General features: G+C 53.5%; 5 protein-coding genes across 5 annotated transcripts; 4 read left to right on the plus strand and 1 right to left on the minus strand.

The window, feature by feature from the left end:
* Positions 1 to 477: 477 nt before the first annotated feature.
* POSPLADRAFT_1186074 (hypothetical protein) lies at positions 478 to 1,489 on the plus strand (the record flags this gene model as incomplete). The annotated part of the gene is made up of 3 exons (XM_024489200.1): positions 478 to 574; positions 643 to 1,254; positions 1,330 to 1,489. 2 exons carry the CDS (start codon positions 478 to 480, stop codon positions 1,245 to 1,247), a joined length of 702 nt encoding a protein of 233 aa, XP_024333957.1. The 3' UTR covers positions 1,248 to 1,254; positions 1,330 to 1,489.
* Positions 1,490 to 2,820: 1,331 nt separating this feature from the next.
* Positions 2,821 to 4,314, plus strand: POSPLADRAFT_1157250 (hypothetical protein; the record flags this gene model as incomplete). The annotated part of the gene is made up of 1 exon (XM_024487153.1): positions 2,821 to 4,314. The coding sequence occupies one exon, from the start codon at positions 2,821 to 2,823 to the stop codon at positions 4,312 to 4,314; it is 1,494 nt and encodes a 497-aa protein (XP_024333958.1).
* Positions 4,315 to 4,912: 598 nt separating this feature from the next.
* Positions 4,913 to 7,754, plus strand: POSPLADRAFT_1076376 (hypothetical protein; the record flags this gene model as incomplete). The annotated part of the gene is made up of 2 exons (XM_024482912.1): positions 4,913 to 4,998; positions 5,049 to 7,754. 2 exons carry the CDS (start codon positions 4,913 to 4,915, stop codon positions 7,480 to 7,482), a joined length of 2,520 nt encoding a protein of 839 aa, XP_024333959.1. The 3' UTR covers positions 7,483 to 7,754.
* A 261-nt stretch (positions 7,755 to 8,015) lies between these two features.
* On the plus strand, positions 8,016 to 10,648 carry POSPLADRAFT_1174643 (hypothetical protein). The gene is made up of 5 exons (XM_024488298.1): positions 8,016 to 8,409; positions 8,461 to 8,513; positions 8,564 to 8,627; positions 8,682 to 8,834; positions 8,886 to 10,648. The coding sequence occupies exons 1-5, from the start codon at positions 8,202 to 8,204 to the stop codon at positions 10,334 to 10,336; spliced, it is 1,929 nt and encodes a 642-aa protein (XP_024333960.1). The 5' UTR covers positions 8,016 to 8,201; the 3' UTR covers positions 10,337 to 10,648.
* Positions 10,649 to 11,555: 907 nt separating this feature from the next.
* Positions 11,556 to 16,527, minus strand: POSPLADRAFT_1186085 (hypothetical protein; the record flags this gene model as incomplete). Its single annotated transcript, XM_024489201.1, has 10 exons — positions 11,556 to 12,523; positions 12,611 to 13,135; positions 13,192 to 13,389; positions 13,704 to 13,855; positions 14,044 to 15,529; positions 15,588 to 15,683; positions 15,928 to 16,006; positions 16,083 to 16,136; positions 16,316 to 16,381; positions 16,483 to 16,527. The coding sequence occupies 10 exons, from the start codon at positions 16,525 to 16,527 to the stop codon at positions 11,556 to 11,558; spliced, it is 3,669 nt and encodes a 1,222-aa protein (XP_024333961.1).
* Between the last annotated feature and the right edge of the window lie 167 nt (positions 16,528 to 16,694).

Here is a 16,694-nt window from a genome sequence, read left to right on the forward strand (position 1 = left end):
ACTAATATGCTCATCTTCGGGTCCAGATTAACACACGTGTAAACAACCTTGTATAGCTACAGCAGGAAATAAGACTTCCTGTTCTATGACGTTGCATCAGAACGCTGCATCTATCTTATACGATAGGTCGTGGCTGCTTAACTGTCAAAGCACTCTCCCTGAAAAAGATGTAACTTTGTTAGGTCACTGGGGATGTCTCTCGCCATGCGGATCATGCGGATCATGCAGATCAGAAGAATCTCATTTGTGAACGGTGCCTGAGTTACAGCCTTCCACGAGTGTCTTGATATGGTGGCACGAGGCGTACTGCCCTTGTGTGGAACGTCGTGTACGTGGAGTTGGGAGAAAGCGGCAGACACGCAGGGGGAGCTGCAGGATCACGTGCTGTTCGCATGGACCAGGAATCATCGCGCATCCGTTCTTGAGCTTGACTACCCACCTCAGGCATTGGATATTGGATATTGGAACTCGATTAACATGCCCACAGTTCCCGCAAAACCATATTTATGGCCTCAAGATGGCTCCTTTTCACGCTCGTCGACGGCCTTGGTGATCATCGATATGCAGAATGATTGTCAGTACCATGAATCCTACCACTATACGTGATCAATTGCTAAGCCGCCGCTTCACGCCATAAATCAGTCTGCCATGAGCAGGGCTATCTGGTATATCAAGGCGGATCTGTACAACACACCCGTACTGTGATCCCAAAGATCGCTCAGTTGCTAGAAGTATTTCGTGAACGGCAGTTCCCCATTTATCACACACGCGAAGGACACCGCCCAGACCTCTCCACACTTTCTTCACGCGAGCACTTCCGTTCGCGGAACAACTCCAGCGGACTCGGTATAGGCGACCAAGGCCCCCTGGGACGCATGCTCGTTCGAGGCGAGCACGGACACGATATCGTCGACGAGCTGTACCCACTCGAAGGCGAGCCTGTCATCGACAAGCCCGGGCGCTCCGCCTTCGCGCACACCGACCTCGATTTGCTGCTGCGGATACGCGGCGTGCGGAATCTCGTGATATGTGGCGTCACGACGGACGTGTGCGTGCACTCGACGATGCGCGAGGCGAACGACCGCGGCTATGATTGCTTACTGGTCGAAGATGCAAGCGGTGCTGGTACGGACGGTCTGCATCGTGCTGCTGTAGAGATGGTCCAACACGAGGGCGGTATCTTTGGAGCTGTCGCGACTACTGCAGATATTATGAAGGCTGTCAAAGACTCTGCGAACGGAGGCTAGATTGGAGGTACGTCTAAAGTTGACACTTCTATGTGCTTGCTTTACATTGGACGGAGGGCCCGAAAGTCTCACTCTTTGTTAGGTCTGTCGATGGCCGATCTCCTCCCAGGACATGCCAGTAATGAAGTTTCGTCGTATAACTTGTTGCGGTATGAGGCAGCCTTCGCCTCCATTTTGTACGATAACGCCAGTATTTATCTCCACGAGAACACGGACCGGCCTGCGCGATATACCAGGCTACGAAATGCGAAAGAGACTACTTGCAGAAGTCGCGCCATCCCTAACGTGTAGTTTCATTCATCATATATTGAATGAGAGGATGCTCGTGCATCGCGACGCCCCTGTATCGTGTCGCCCAGTGCACATGCAGAATAACAATGCCCCATTATACTGAACGTGGAATGTTGACTTCCTTGGCGAATCTGTCTTGTTCGCACTCTGACGTGAATACAACGAGGCTCTACATACACACTGGCCCTGATTTGCAATAGTGAATGTCTCAAGTGTCTCTCATCCGACCATGGAGGTAGGTGTCAAGCGTCGGAGTCACTCAAAGCCTTGTCCTTGCACCATGGCCTTGTAATATATCATACCTCAAGCCATGAACGTTTGAACCCATAAGCGTGTACAGGTCTGGTATGTTGTCTTACGGTCCGATCGGATGGCGCTGCTTCGAAATAGACCCGGCTGTTCCTTCGTTATGTCCGTCCTCCCTCTCATTGAAGAGGATACTATGTTTTACCAGTGAATGCCCCCCCCCTCCCCCCCTCTGGTCCTCTGGATAGCCAGGTTTGTGATGGGCAACAACCGGGCACTCCCCTACCCTCGAAATTATATGGACACCTACGTTTTCGTATGCCTGCTTCCACCTCCAACTGGAATCAGAGCGAACGGATGAGCCGTTGAAGAGTCCCTTCTTTCGAGGGGTTTGATGGCGATGTCACGCCCGAGAGCACGATGGCCACGGCGGACGCGAGCGGAGTTACAAAATGGACCTGCCGATCACCGTGGAGCCACACGCCACTGAGCAAACGTTCAGTCCCCGGCCCTGTGAGCCGAGCGGACCTCTGAACCAGCATCGTCACATTGATGTGACAAAGTGTCACCTGGCCATCAAGAGGGGGGACCATCCACTGGTAATAGTTCGATGTCTGCCTACGGTAGACAAGCGCAGGCCGCGCAGCGGTTGTAGATACTGTGCCGGTCACTGGCCGGTTGAGATGTCAAGAACAACACAGTATGGATAAATACAAGGTAACTTGTCTGAGGGGAGTCGGTGATTCGGATCTTTTACCATTGCACTCACCTCGTGGTTTACCCCGAGTCAAGTATTTGCAGAACATAAGCTGTCCCACAACGCTTGCACAAATTGCTTATCAGGACTCGGGTTCCCCTCCATCCCTCAGCAAGCATCACCCATCTCATCGAGCCCACGCCACCACCGCAGAGGTTCGCTCAATACATCGATAGCGCTCCGAATCCTGTCGATTATAAATCCGCGTCCAAATAGTACGTCCGGCTTGATCTTCCGTTAAACTATCCTGATCCCCGTCCTGATGCGTCTCATCAAGTCATGGCAAACGAGCCAGTCAATGTGAAAATCGATGTTTCGAACACGCTACCTCATGCGATGCTTGCGCCCTTTCGGCCACACCGTACATCCATCTCCGATGTGCCAAACGAAGTGCTCGTGCTGATATTTCACGAGATATTCGACTCCACTGGTACACGGTCGATACGAAAAGGATGGCAGTTTCCAGAGTCAGTTGCGTCTGTCTGCTCGCAGTGGAGAGCAGTCATGTTCTCGGTGTCCATATTCTGGACCGTCATGCTCATCACCGTCGACGATAACCCCACACCACAGTCTGTCATTCGCCGATACCTCGCCTTGTCAAAGGAGCGGCCGCTGGACATCACCATTTGTCGACATGAGATGTGGTTCGACAGTCATGATCTCATAAGAGCGCGCATCTTTGAAGATCCGGAATATCGTGCAAGGCTGGCCGATCCTGTGGAGAAGTGGCGGATGGCTGCTGTCATGGACCTCCTGACTCCGCACCAGGATCGTTGGGAAAGACTTTACATTTACGTTATGCACAGTACGTCGCTCCCGCAGCCATACCTCGATCTGAGTGGTGCCTTCCCGAGCCTGAAGTATCTATTCATACACTGCGTACTTGACGAAGGTCCAGATGAACGTTTCGCTCCGACGACCGGGATCATGGATGTCCCTATTCTCGAGCTGATGGAGACTAACGGTCTCTTTCTACGCCAAATGTCAGATACCACATTCCCCAATCTCGACGAGCTCGCCATTGAAGAGTACCCGCGATACTACCCTCCTTGGAGAACGACCGACCTCGTTAGGTGCATTCGCAAGATGCCTGCACTCCTTATACTGCGTTTGGATAATGTCAACCTTAGAATCCTTGACGACGAGCTTCCCGATGACGACTACGCACTCAAGCTTGAACTGATGGACTTCAGACACATGTCGGGCGATGTACTGGAAAATCTCAACGCTCTCTTGGACTGGCCTGTACTCGACGTTGTGGTGTACAACGACTGCTCGATCCCAAGGCCCGCTGAGCTGTTCCGCGCCTCTCGATATGGTGCGATCAAGTGCATGCAGACTGAGCAGGATGTTCTCAATGTCCTGCGAGATTGGGACGACGAGAATTGCACGCGTCTTCACATCACCAACAGTGTATTCACGGAGAATATCATCCACGCCCTGTCCGAGCCACAGCCCGATGGCAGCTGGATGTGCCCGTACTTATACAGTCTCAGCATTTCTGGCTTCTGCCGGGGTTTCTCGGACTGTGAACCGGCGCAAGTCGCGTTCATTCGCATGATCAAGATCCGCCATGCGCTGGAGGCCAGTACCGGATATGTCAGTTCATTTGCAGCTTCGTCTCTCTATGGGGTCAGGGTGAACATTCAAGGGAATGTCCAAAAAGTCAGCACGGAGGCGCTGGAGTGGCTCGATGCCAACGTTCACTCTGTGACATGGGGTGATTGGTCCGGAGGAATTCGACTGAGAGCAGAAAATGAGGGTGAGGAATAAACTCGACCAACGTATTCGTGGGGGTCATAGTACGCGTATTCTCTTCATCGAGACCGAATAACCAAGCTGACTTCATACCCTTCATAACAGGGAGTGCTGGTGATCATGCGGCGAGAGCCAGTCACAGAATTATGTACATACTTCGTCGCGCGAAACGCCTGGCGATGACTCGTGCGCTAATCCTGTCATCTTATTCGGCTACTTATTCTGTCCTTCCATATGAGGATTACGTGATGTCATTTTCATATATAACATTAAGTTCACCTCTCGTGTGTGGGGTTTTAGGAGCATGGAGCTTACCGGTGAATGACAGTCGTGTTCAAATCCTAATGAGGCCAATCGCTATATAAATAATGGCGTTCTTGCGTAGTCAACCAACACCGGCACAAACCGGAGACATTTCCATCAATCTCCACAGGGTTGTCATTACTCCGACGCCGGCCCGATACCAGTATAAGGTCTTATCGACAACTCCGCTCCGCAAATGCGATTCTCATACGCTCTTGGATTTGTCATATTACTTCTTCATCGTTGACGACGACGACGACAACTACACCAACAAAGGATTGACTTCTCCGGAAGTACGCCTGTTACGGCCATGTCGTATATTGCTGCGTCTGCACAGGCAGTCAAATCTCGCAATCCCGGAGATGTCCAGGAGGCATATATTGAGCAGAAAGATAGGTGAGTAGCAACAAAATACTTTCTCAAAGACACGAGCTCACATACTTCAGACTGCTCAATGCTATTGATTCGACAAAATCCATTCTGGGCGACCTCAGGGACTTCAGCAAGAACTCATGGGTCGTTCGCTATCCCCAGTTGCAGGAGCAACCGCATGAAGGAGAGCCTTCGCGGCGCAAGAGCTGCAAGGGCATGCGGCGCTCGCTATCCTTCCCCGACGACCCCAACTTCCAGGCCGACGTCGTCATAAACACCACTGGCGCGGGCACGGCACGCTCGGTCACTCTAGCGTCTATCGCTGACGCAGAGGCGGAGCCTGAGACAGCTGAGGACGAGGACGACCATGCTGCCGACTCCGCCGACTTCCATGTCTTCCGGCTCGATCTCAAGCTCGGTGCACATGGTTCCTCCAGCTCGCCTGCCACCCTCGTGTCGCAGCTAGAGAAGTCGTCGATTGCAAACCTTTTGGACGAGCGGATCAGCACCGCAGTCAACCACATGGACAGGCTGCGTCTGCGTGTCGAAGACACCTCTTCGAAGGTTCTTGTCACGGGCGACCTGAATGCGGGCAAGTCGACATTTGTGAACGCGCTGCTACGTCGGGAGATAATGCCGATCGACCAGCAACCGTGCACGACTGCCTTTTGCGAGGTCCACGATTCAGTGGCGGAGAACGGCGGAAAGGAGGAGGTGCACGTTCTCAAGCAGGGCGTGTCATATTCTATTGACGACGAGTCGACGTTCACTCGTGCGAGCCTCTCCGACCTCGAGACGATAATATCGGAGAACGAGGACGAGCACCAGATATTGAAGATCTACCTCTCTGATACTCGAGACCCTGCCAGCTCTCTCCTTAGCAACGGCATCGTTAACATCTCCCTCATTGATGCACCCGGCCTGAATCGTGATCTCGTGAATACCACGGCCGTGTTTGCCCGTCAAGAAGAGATCGATGTTGTGGTCTTCGTCGTGTCTGCGGAAAACCACTTCACACTCTCCGCGAAGGAGTTCCTGACGACTGCTAGCAAGGAGAAGGCGTACATATTCATCGTGGTGAACAAGTACGAGCAAATCCGTGACAAGGCCAAGTGCCGTCGGCTCGTGTTGGAGCAAATCAAACAGCTCAGCCCTGCGACGTACAAAGATGCCGAGGACTTGGTTCACTTTGTCGACTCGCATGCAGCGGCAGAGAACGGCACGCCCGCCTTCGACAACCTCGAGTCGTCTCTCCGTTCGTTCGTGCTCGTCAAGCGCTCTAAGTCCAAGCTGGCGCCTGCGTCCACCTACCTACACCATATTCTGTCCGACGTGGATCTCCTCGTCGGGGCGAATGCGATCGTTGCCGAGACAGAGCTTGAACGGGCACGGGAAGACCTCAATCGGGCAGGTCCCGTTTTGGACAAGATGAAGAATGGACGAGAGAAGCTTGAAGATGGCCTCGAGATGGTGGAAGAAGAGGGAGTGGCGACCACGCTTAAGCGCACCAAGGAGTTCCTCACTGATGCCCTCGAGCGCGTGGGACAAGGCCAACTAGGCGTTGACCAGCTCTCGCTAAGTATGCCTTCCTACCCGGGTCTTCTCGGCATTTGGGACTACGTGAAGGACGTTAGACGTGTTCTGCTTACTAGCCTCGACGTAGCTGTCAAGGTGGCGGAGGATGAGGCGCGCCTCACGACTGTCGACGGTGTGAACCGCATTGGAGCGCTTGCCGACGAACACCTTCCTGAAGGCGTTGAGCGCAAGCGACGAGTGTTCATGCCCGAGGCTATGTTCCGCCCTGACAAGACTGGGCGAAGGAAGACCCGGCGGATGTCCAGTGGTGCTATCGTCGCCGGTGGCACGTACGGGCTGGGTATCGGCCTTGCACAGCGCTCGGATATGCTCGAGGCGACATTCCTTGACATTTTCGACGTGCACAACTACTTCTGGGTGCAGTTCGGTGACGGCAAATTGGAGAAGGTCGAGGGAGAGCAAGCGGTCACTGCGCTCGGCGTTGCGTCCGTAGGTGTCGGGGCGCTTACAATGGTGGGCGGCAAAGTACTCGGTGCGCGCGGCCTCGTCGAGGGTGTCATTCGCCTTTGCGATCTGTGGGAGAATGAGACTGCACGCAAGTGGGCGGCTCCTGTGCTAGGTGCTGCTACAATCGGATTGGGTGTCTACTTCGTCCTCGAGCTCCCTAGCACCATCCCACGCACCGTTGGCCGCCGCATCAAAGCGTCGCTGGTCCAGGATGGCGAGAAGGGCGAGGAAAGTACATTCGTGGGCGCCCACGCGCTGCGAGTTAGTCGGGAGACACGCAAAGTCCTGCGACTCGCGTCGTGGGACGTCAAGGAACTCTTCCGCGCCGCTATGGACGTGAAGAGCCGCGAGGTACAGGGCGCGGAGGAAATGAAACGCAAGGCGGGGAAGGCGGTGGAGCAGTACGCTACCATCGAACGCCGTACCGGCGAGGTGCGCAAGCTCGTCTTGGCCGACCCCGCGTGAAGAAGCGGCTTTCACGATTAATTCGCCCTTGTGCTTATGATGGCTTGTTCTTGTATGATCCTCACGACTTCATCCTTCGGCCGACAGTCGCAGACTCGGGCAACACGCTCCTTACCACGGCGATGGGGCGGTACGCCTTTCATCCGTGATTTTACTTTATCATCATGTCCTTGTTACTTGTTATACTTGCTCTTCCCCAGGATACGGAGTCGAGCCATGTAGATTTAGCTCACCACTTAATCGTACATGTTTGGATCCTTTAAAGCTCCTTAGATGTACTTGTGGCTGGCCCCTGTTTGCCATTCTGGAACCTCTGCCTAACTACATGTTCGGCTGAAACTGTCGCATGTCAGTTATATGATGATCAAACAAACGACAGTTGGGAAATGCAGGACAAGATGTCGAACAGTCAGTGGCATATTTGCCCAGCCACATGTTGTTTGTACGTGTTGACCAGTGGCGGCAGAGCCTCTGATGAGTGAACTGGCGGACCGCGCCTCTCTTCTCCATCTTGTCCTCAACTTCCACCGTCTCCTCGTCGTCCACCGAGTCGTTTTCGTCGACTTTGTCATTCCCTAGACCGGCAGGCTCCGCTGGTCTTGTCTAGACGCAACGTCGCACGCCCATAGGAACGTGCTGCTTGATTCTAGCCGCCAACACCGACTCGACGTCGCTTTATCCTTTCACTAGCTTTCTCAACAGCCTCCATACCACCAGACATGGCTACTCTTCACCCTCCGAGCCCCAGTCCTTCTCCTGGTCCTGCTGGAGGCAGGTCTCCCAACTTCCGCGCCTCGATGGGCCCATCTGCCCGTCCGTCGGTGAATTCGCCGGGTCTGTCAGCATCCCCTCGCCCTGGAGGGATTTCGGGTGCTAGACCTACTAGTGAGCTCCTGGGTAGCGCTACTTTCTTGCAGACCCCCGAAGGTTAGCTCGGTCTTTAATATTGCACGCACTGCCCCTAACATGCTAATACAGCGGATCAAATCGACAAATGGTTCGAAACTTTCCAGAATTATGAAGCGACGCTGGTATGACGACCATCAGTTGTATCATTCAGTGACTAACTTTCGATTTACAGGAAGAAATGGCTGCTGCCTCTTTGGACGTCAACTTTAAGGAAGAATTGAGTGCCATCGAGCAATGTTAGTATCATGGGCTTGTTTGATTGATAAGGTTTGACTGTATTACCTATGCAGGGTTCAAGGTCTTGTCGGAAGCCGAGCGCACAGCCGCTCTTTACAGTCTTTTGCAACATTCTACTCAAGTTCAGATCAGGTTCTTTATAACCGTTCTGCAGCAAATGTCAAGGTCGGACCCGATGACGGCTCTCTTGAGCCCTGCTGTTGGCAGTAAGTCACATGCGGCTTCTGGATTCGATATCATCTGATGAACGTCATCAGGCTCCATGCAGAGCCAAATGGAAGCGAAGCTTGCCAGTATGAACTTGAAGTCCCCTGGGCTCAAGTCTGGCCTGCCAGCATCGCCGACAGCGCGCAATTTCTCGGCCAATCGACCTTCTCTCAATCTCGAAACCAGCGCGAACGGTTACCTATCTCCTGACACGGCGAACTTACCCTCTGCCGGAGGGAACGACCCTGCGGCTACTCTTGCTCAGCAGCGTGCTAAGCTGAAGGCGGCAAGCAATGCTGCTCACCGTATCAGTGCCCCTGCTTTGGGGACTGGCGTAGACAGCCGCACGTGGGGATCGGGTTCAAACCATTTGGGACAAGTCGATGAGCGTCCTTCTTCTCCTGCGCAGGAAGTTACTCTACCAGCTCCCAACACCGCTTCTCGCCCGAAAAGCACCGACTTCTCCGGTGTGGCTAATGCATTCAAGTCACCGAAGCTGGACGACGGTCTGTCTCCCATGGTTGGAGACAGCTGGGCGAGCATGGTCAATACTCCCCTCATGCCGATGTTCAAGAATACCCGCGATCCCGCCCAGAGCCTCGATGCCGCTGCTGCTAAGCTAACTGATTGGACGACGAATGGAGGAGGCGTGCCTTTAATTTCCGACCCGCCGAAGAAACTCAACCGCCTATCGAGAGGCAGTACTGGCCCTAGCAACACGAATGGGAGTGATAGCGTGTACGGCGACGATGGGAACCATGGACCGCAGCAGCACGGGCAGCGCAACGTCTCTGGCAGCATGAGGAACGCCAGCGGGCCTGGCAATGGTCACGCGTTCGGAGGACAAGGATTCAACAACATACGGAGCCCGGGGCTCTCTCAAGGCAGGATCAATGACGAGGCGAATCTCAACGGTCTGGGGATGGCAGGATTTGGATTAGGAATGGGTAGCCCCGGGTTGGGTATGGGCATGTCGGGCGCAGGTGGCCTCGGGATGGCTCCGTTTGCGGGTATGCCGATCAGCCCATTCGGCAACGTCTTCAACATGCAACAGCTCGCCGCGATGGGTATGTCCCCCGAGCAGCAGCAACTGCTCGCAATGCAGATGGCCGCCGCCGCCGGCCAGCTCGGCTTCGGCATGGGAATGCACCCGCAGGCCTCGCCTGGCGCGCGCAGCGGACGCGGCCTGGGCAGCGCGCGCTCGGTCAAGTCCCCTAGTGTGCGTGACTCGAAAAAGGATGAGGAGGAGGTAGACCCGAAGCTGCTGGATGACGTGCCCGGGTGGCTGCGGAGCTTAAGGCTACACAAGTATACGCCGAACTTCGAAGGGATGCACTGGCGTGACATGGTGGCGATGGACGAGGCAGCACTGGAGGCGAACGGCGTCGCGGCGCTGGGGGCGCGCAGGAAGATGCTCAAGACATTTGAGCTGGTGCGCAAGAAGATGGGTATTGATGCCCCGGCGAGCGCGAGTGCGTCGACGAGCGGCGTGAATGCCTAAACACAATGTGCAGGGCTGGTGATATGTTGCGCGTGTTACATGAATGACACGCTCGACTCGTCAAGTATATGGAACTATGCGGCCCCATGTGTCAGCATTCTCGTCTTTCTTTACTCTGCTCTTTCTCTTGGCGGTGCGCTCTGCATCTGTACCCTTTACAGACCACGGTGTATCGAGTGATTTTCTCACCAATGCCGGTGAAGCGGTCGTGATTGTCTCGTTAGTATGTACATTTATAATCCCCCCAATGTACCCAGGTTTATCTATTCATTTCAAACTCACTCACCCGCAGGCGCATCCGATTTAGTACATGGAGTTTTGGAAGGGCTACCGCATGGTGTGCTGCTACTAGCAATTAGTCTCGTAACCAGACGTTAAGGGGGGAAGGGATCACGTGGAATATCACTGTATTTGGACGCGGAGTTCCAAAAAACCCTGCACGACTCCCCCCCTTAACGTCTGGTGAGTTTTGCAGGGAGGGAGGGGGGTATCCGTCACGCCCCGGCGCTTGACGTGCCTGCGGCGCATCTTGCCTGCGACGCATTCCGTAAGTCTCATCTATGTACGTCGTGTAGTATGGCTTCCGCTATATTCACTCTTGCCGAGTTCTCGTATGGTCTTTCGACGCTCTCGGCATCCATCCTCAAGAAACCCCGTGAGGAAGCAGCAAAAACGCACCAGTACTCGTCTGCAGAGACAGAAGCCCCGAGTGGTCGTCAAGGATATCGCTGCCCAAATCCGAAGCTGGCGGGTCGGAGTCAGAGTCGTCAACGACACTGCGTAGCGAGCTCAGCCAAGGACTCGGATGAGTAGTTGGAATAGACAACATCATGATTATGTAGGTTGGCTACCGTAGCATACATGCGCATACATCGACCAGCGACTGAGTTTTGAGGTGCGCGGCGCGAGGCGCGAGGCGCGTTGGACGCAGTCACGTACGTGAGCAGACGCGAGAGGTAACGGCGTTGTCACTAGTGACTTCGGTGACGCGTGATGGATACCCCCTTCCCTCCCTGCAAATTTCACCAGACCTTATAGGCGAGAGTGTGCAGGGGTTTTTAGATCTCCGCCACCCAATGGGGTAATAGCACACGTGATCCGCCTATAAGGTCTGGAAACGAAACTAACTAGCAATATGGGTTTATGAAATCAGCTTAGGGGTGTGACCCCGGCGGAGAGAGCATGCTTACCAGGATCACACGTAACACATTGACCGAGTTCATTCTTCACTTGGGTCTTCCGCATCCTCAGAGCTGGAGGCAGAATCGGAGAACTGTTGCGTTCCCCCGGACCAATCACCCCATGTCACGACAGGGACATTGGCATCAAGCCATTCCAAAGCCTCCGTGCTGACCTCTTGGCCATTCCCTTCAACATTCACCTTGATCTCCTCGAGAGACGAAACAGCAAAGTCCGCGTGTTCTGAATCGGCAGATTCGATATTGGCGTGCATCGCATGACGGATCTTGACCATGTAAACGAACGCGACTTGCGCCGGTTCACAGTTCGAGAAGCCCTGGCAGAAGCCGGAAAGGTTTAGGTCGGTCAAGTACGGGCACATCCAGCTGCCATCGGGCTGTGGCTCGGACAGGGCATTGATAATATTCTCCGTGAATGCACTGTTGGTGATGTGAAGACGCGTGCAATTCTCGTCGTCCCAATCTCGCAGGACATTGAGAACATCCTGCTCCGTCTGCATGTACATAATCTCACCATAATGAGAAGCGCGGAACAGCTCAGCGGGCCTTGGGATCGAACAGTCGTTGTACACCACAACCTCGAGTACAGGCCAGTCCAAGAGAGCGTTGAGATTTTCCAGTACATCGCCCGACATGTGTGTGAAGTCCATCGTTTCAAGCTTTGATGCGCGGTCATCATCGGGAAGTTCGTCGTCAAGGATTTCGAGGCTGACATTGTCTAAACGCAGTGTAAGGAGTGCAGGCATCTTGCGAATGCACGTAATGAGATCAGTCGTTGTCCAAGGAGGGTAGTGTCGTGGGTACTCTTCAATGGTGAGCTCGTCGAGATTGGGGAATGTGGTATCTGACATTTGGCGTAGAAAGAGACCGCTAGCCTCCATCAGTTCGAGTATAGGAACATCCATGATCCCGGTCGTCGGAGCGAAACATTCATCGAGAATAGGGTCATCTATGTTCACGGCCGTCGGAGCGAAACGTTCATCTGGACCTTCGTCAAGTACGCAGTGTATTAATAGATACTTCAAGCTCGGGAAGGTACCACTCAGATCGAGGTATGGCTGCGGGAGCGACGTACTGTGCATGACGTGAATATAGAGTCTTTCCCAACGAGCCTGGTGCGGAGTCAGGAGGTCCATGACAGCAGCCATCCGCCATTTTTCCACAGGATCGGCCAGCCTTGCACGATATTCCGGATCTTCAGACACGCGCGCTCTCAAGAGGTCGAGGCTCATCTCATCTCGACAAATGGTGATGTCCAGCGGCCGCTCCTTTGATAGGGTAAGATATCTGCGAATGATAGACTGCGGTGTGGGGTTATCGTCGACGGTGATGAGCATGGCGGTCCAGAATATGGACACCGAGAACATGACTGCTCTCCACTGGGAGCAGACAGATGCAACTGACTCTGGGAACTCCAATCCGGTTCGTATCCATCGTCCCATAGGCCTAGCGAACTCGAATATCTCGTGAAATATCAGCACCAGCACGTCGTTTGGCATATCTGAGATGGATGTACGGTGTGGCTGGAAGGGCGCAAGCATTGCATGAGGTAGCGTGCTCGAGATGTTGCTTTCTACATTGACTGGCTCGTTTGCCATGACTTGATCAGACGCATCAGGACAGGAAGAAGCGGATGGAAGATGAGGCCGAACGTACTATTTGGATGCGGGCGTGAATCAGACAGTCTCAATCGCATACAGCAATTCACCAGATCTGGCGCGCTATCAAGAAGATTTTGAACCAATTTGAACCCCTGCAGCGATGTGGGTTTGATGAGTTCCGGGGTGATGGTTGAAGGGAACACGAGCCCTACAAAGCGACTCCCGCAAGTGCTGTGAATCTGCAGCTTACGCTCTGCGGATAGTATTTTAGTGTACCACGAGGAGACTCTACAATCAAAAAGAGCTCCGAGTTAGGTCACCTTGTATGTTATATCTGCCTCAGTCATGCATTATTCTTCAATCCTTCTCAACCAGTCTGTAGTTGATACACGGTGATTATTGCCACTGCGTGGCCTGTGCCGCGACATAGTACTGCACCACGGCGATGGTCGTACAGATCTGGGATACCGATATTTACCCATTTTGTCGGATATCTCTGGTTTGGAAATTAGACAATCATCTAGTAAAATGCATTCTAATACAGTCAACTGTGAGTTATCCTAATACGTTGCAAACGTTTGAATTCCAACTTCTTGATGAAGCAGCACTTCATGCGGGTCGTTTCTATGGCTTTCTCAATCCGTTTACCGACGTCCTGACACCGTACATTTGCCATCCTTATGCTCTCTTTCACCGTATTCATCGACATCCATCTGGCCCTGCGCTCTCGTCATCGTCCAAGGCTTCACGATCATCCGAGCAGCCACCCGCGATGCCTTGACTCACACCTGCTCATCATTTGGTGAGTGAAAGGGCGGTTCACCATATTATGATGGTTATACCACAAGCCTCGACTCATTCAGCCCCGTCATCTGCAGACTGAGAACGCCTCCCTGTTCCTCCGGACCAGCTTCCCCATTCCACGGAATAGATATGTGCGTCGAGCCATTCTAAATCGTCTTTATCGAGCGCCTCGACGTCATCGTCCAACACCGAGATGTCGATCCGGATATGGGTTAGAGGGACGACACCTAGTTTGGCCTCGTGTCCCAGGCGAATAGATTCTGTGTAGACATGATGCGTGGTGTGTCGCATTTTGATCATATTCACGAACGCGGTTTGTGCTGGCTTCTCATCGGAGAAGCCGAAGCAGTAACCTGAAAGGGTGATGCTGGTCAGATTGGGACACATCCAGCTGCCTTCGTCCGACGGCTCAGCGAGTGCATCAATGATCTCCTCCGTGAATATGCTTTCTTCAATCTCGAGCGTCTCCAAATCATAGTTCTCGTTGAGGAGGACATTCAAGACATCCACCGACTCCATGTCTATCAAATGGCACCTTCGTGTCATCTTATCGAATAGTCGAACGTACGTCGGGATCGAACATGAGTTGTACGTCACGTGTCCCGTTACAGGAAAGCCGAGGAGTGCATTGATATTCCCTATGACATCGCCGCGCATGCGTTCGATGTTCAAATGCTGCAACCAATCGAGCGAATCGGCGCCGTCTGGTCCAGAATGCGCCAGTTCTAGATCTTCCATTTCGAGCATTTCAAGTTCGGTCATCTTACGGAGACATGCCGCGAAATCGGCTACTGGCCACGGAGGGTATTCCGGGTATGGCCCAACTAGCAAAATCCCGAGTTCAGGAAAGGGCCAAGTCATCGATGACTCATGGAACTGGCGCAGAACGGGGCCAGCCACATCGAGAAACCCTAGAATAGGGGCGTCTAGAGGGCGTATGGGGAGGGCAAGTCGGTCGTCTTGGCCGTCTTCGGAGTTGTATATCATGGTCAGGTTCTCGAGGCGAGGGAAGGTACCGTGGAAATCCATGTAGGGTCGCGGCATTGACGTGCGGTGCAGGATGTTGAAGTAAAGGTCATGCAAACGACCTTGATGTGGCATAATCAGATTCATGACGGCAGCGACACGGTCCCTCTCCCCGGGGTCTTCGCAATTCTCCGGCTGCTCGGAGGACCTGTAGAGCCTTGGGTGCCATGGAAGGCAAAGCTGACGAATTTGGATGTCAAGAAGCTGGTTTCTCGAATGAGAAAGGTGGCGGCTGACAACCGTCAATGGCGTAGGTCGTGCCTCGTCGACAGCAATGAGTATGAAGCTCCAGAACGCGGACACGGAGGACACGACATCCCTCCATTGAGTGCAAACGGAAGCGACGGAGTCCGGGAAAGGTACCCCTTTCTCCCACTCCCGCAGGGTAGACTCGTTGATCTCGCGGAAGATCAGCAAGAGAACGTCCGCAGGCACGTTAGATATAGGTGACTGGTGATGGTGAAAGGCGGCGGTAGGGACAGGGACGACGGTAGGATGTGGTAAGAGTGTATCTGGCGCCCTGTTCGGACGATGGTCCTCAATTTCTGAATCACTCATGATCTCTGATTAGAATTGGAAGGTCGTTAGTAGACGCGATCAAGCAGTGCACGTCAAACATACCGAGAAATCTTAGGAACGTCGCGGCAGGGACAAGGGGGATAGCTCGCGCTCCGCTCCGTGTCAAGTGAACTGCAGAGCCCGACGGGATATGAGTTCCTGAAGGAGGCCCGCTCTATTGAGAGGGCGGAGCGAGACAGAAAGATCGACCGCAGGGGCTTGGGAAATTATGGCGATGCGAGGTTTAAAACGGCGACACTGCTGGTAAAGACAAGGCGATATTGAGCTGCTTTGCTAGACCTACTACAAGAGGGGACTGGCAAAGATGATGCGCCGTTGTTGGAAGGAGGGACCTCAGAGGAGGACGCAGGCGTCCGATGCAACGACTAGGGACTTGGCCTACTTATCTCTTTGTATTCGCCTCCAGAAAATCTTGTCCACCGCGTGTTGCGCCAGGCATCGGAGCAATCATCCTGGAGCGGCTGTATCGTGATGATGCTGGTATCGATGAACACGTTATGCGCCCATCATGCAGCTGTCGTGCTCATTCTGACTCACAATTAATTCTAGCGAGAAGTTAAGTCGGAAGACCTTTGATCTCTTCGGCACGTACTAACACACTGTGAGCGAAGTGCTGTTCACCTCTGATGTTTAGAGCACCCATTCTCAAAACGGTATGTTATGATCGTATCTAGATCATGCGCCTGGGCTTCAACACCCGTCTGATTAGCCTATGAATATTTAGTGACTGGTCATTGCATCAACTTCACAAAAACAAATACTATGCCTACCCGGGCAGTCGGCAAACCCCCCTTGAAGTCTGCACCATCGCTTGATTGGCCCAGTGGCGAGCCAAACTTCAAGAATTGATCGAATTGCGAGCGATCCCGGGTAATACTGCTCTCTAATTGGCGGCAGGTCACGCCTGCCGGCTTGGGGGTCTACCGACTGCCGATACCAACTGCCGAAGTAGGCACATGAGGCCAGAGCTCATTGGAGACATAGTTGGAATTGTGGCGAGCGCACTGGCATGCCATTGTATTTGTTGTTGTTTGTAGTACCTTGCAGATCTTGCGCGAGCCTCGAGTCTGTGTGTTCCTTGCGCGTTTGACAGAGCTCAGACAAACAGACGCTATATATTTTTGTCGATCTCGCTTCGGGTCTCAGACG

Source organism: Postia placenta (assembly GCF_002117355.1).
Source record: "Postia placenta MAD-698-R-SB12 unplaced genomic scaffold POSPLAscaffold_19, whole genome shotgun sequence".
NCBI lineage: Eukaryota > Fungi > Basidiomycota > Agaricomycetes > Polyporales > Adustoporiaceae > Rhodonia > Rhodonia placenta.

What these genes read in the sequence shown, in the direction of transcription:
- POSPLADRAFT_1174643 (XM_024488298.1), top strand. Translation starts at nt 8,202, where the DNA reads ATGGCTACTCTTCACCCTCCGAGCCCCAGTCCTTCTCCTGGTCCTGCT. An exon ending in TTTCTTGCAGACCCCCGAAG is followed by an intron (nt 8,410 to 8,460) that starts GTTAGCTCGGTC and finishes ATGCTAATACAG; the next exon opens with CGGATCAAATCGACAAATGG. An exon ending in AGAATTATGAAGCGACGCTG is followed by an intron (nt 8,514 to 8,563) that starts GTATGACGACCA and finishes TTCGATTTACAG; the next exon opens with GAAGAAATGGCTGCTGCCTC.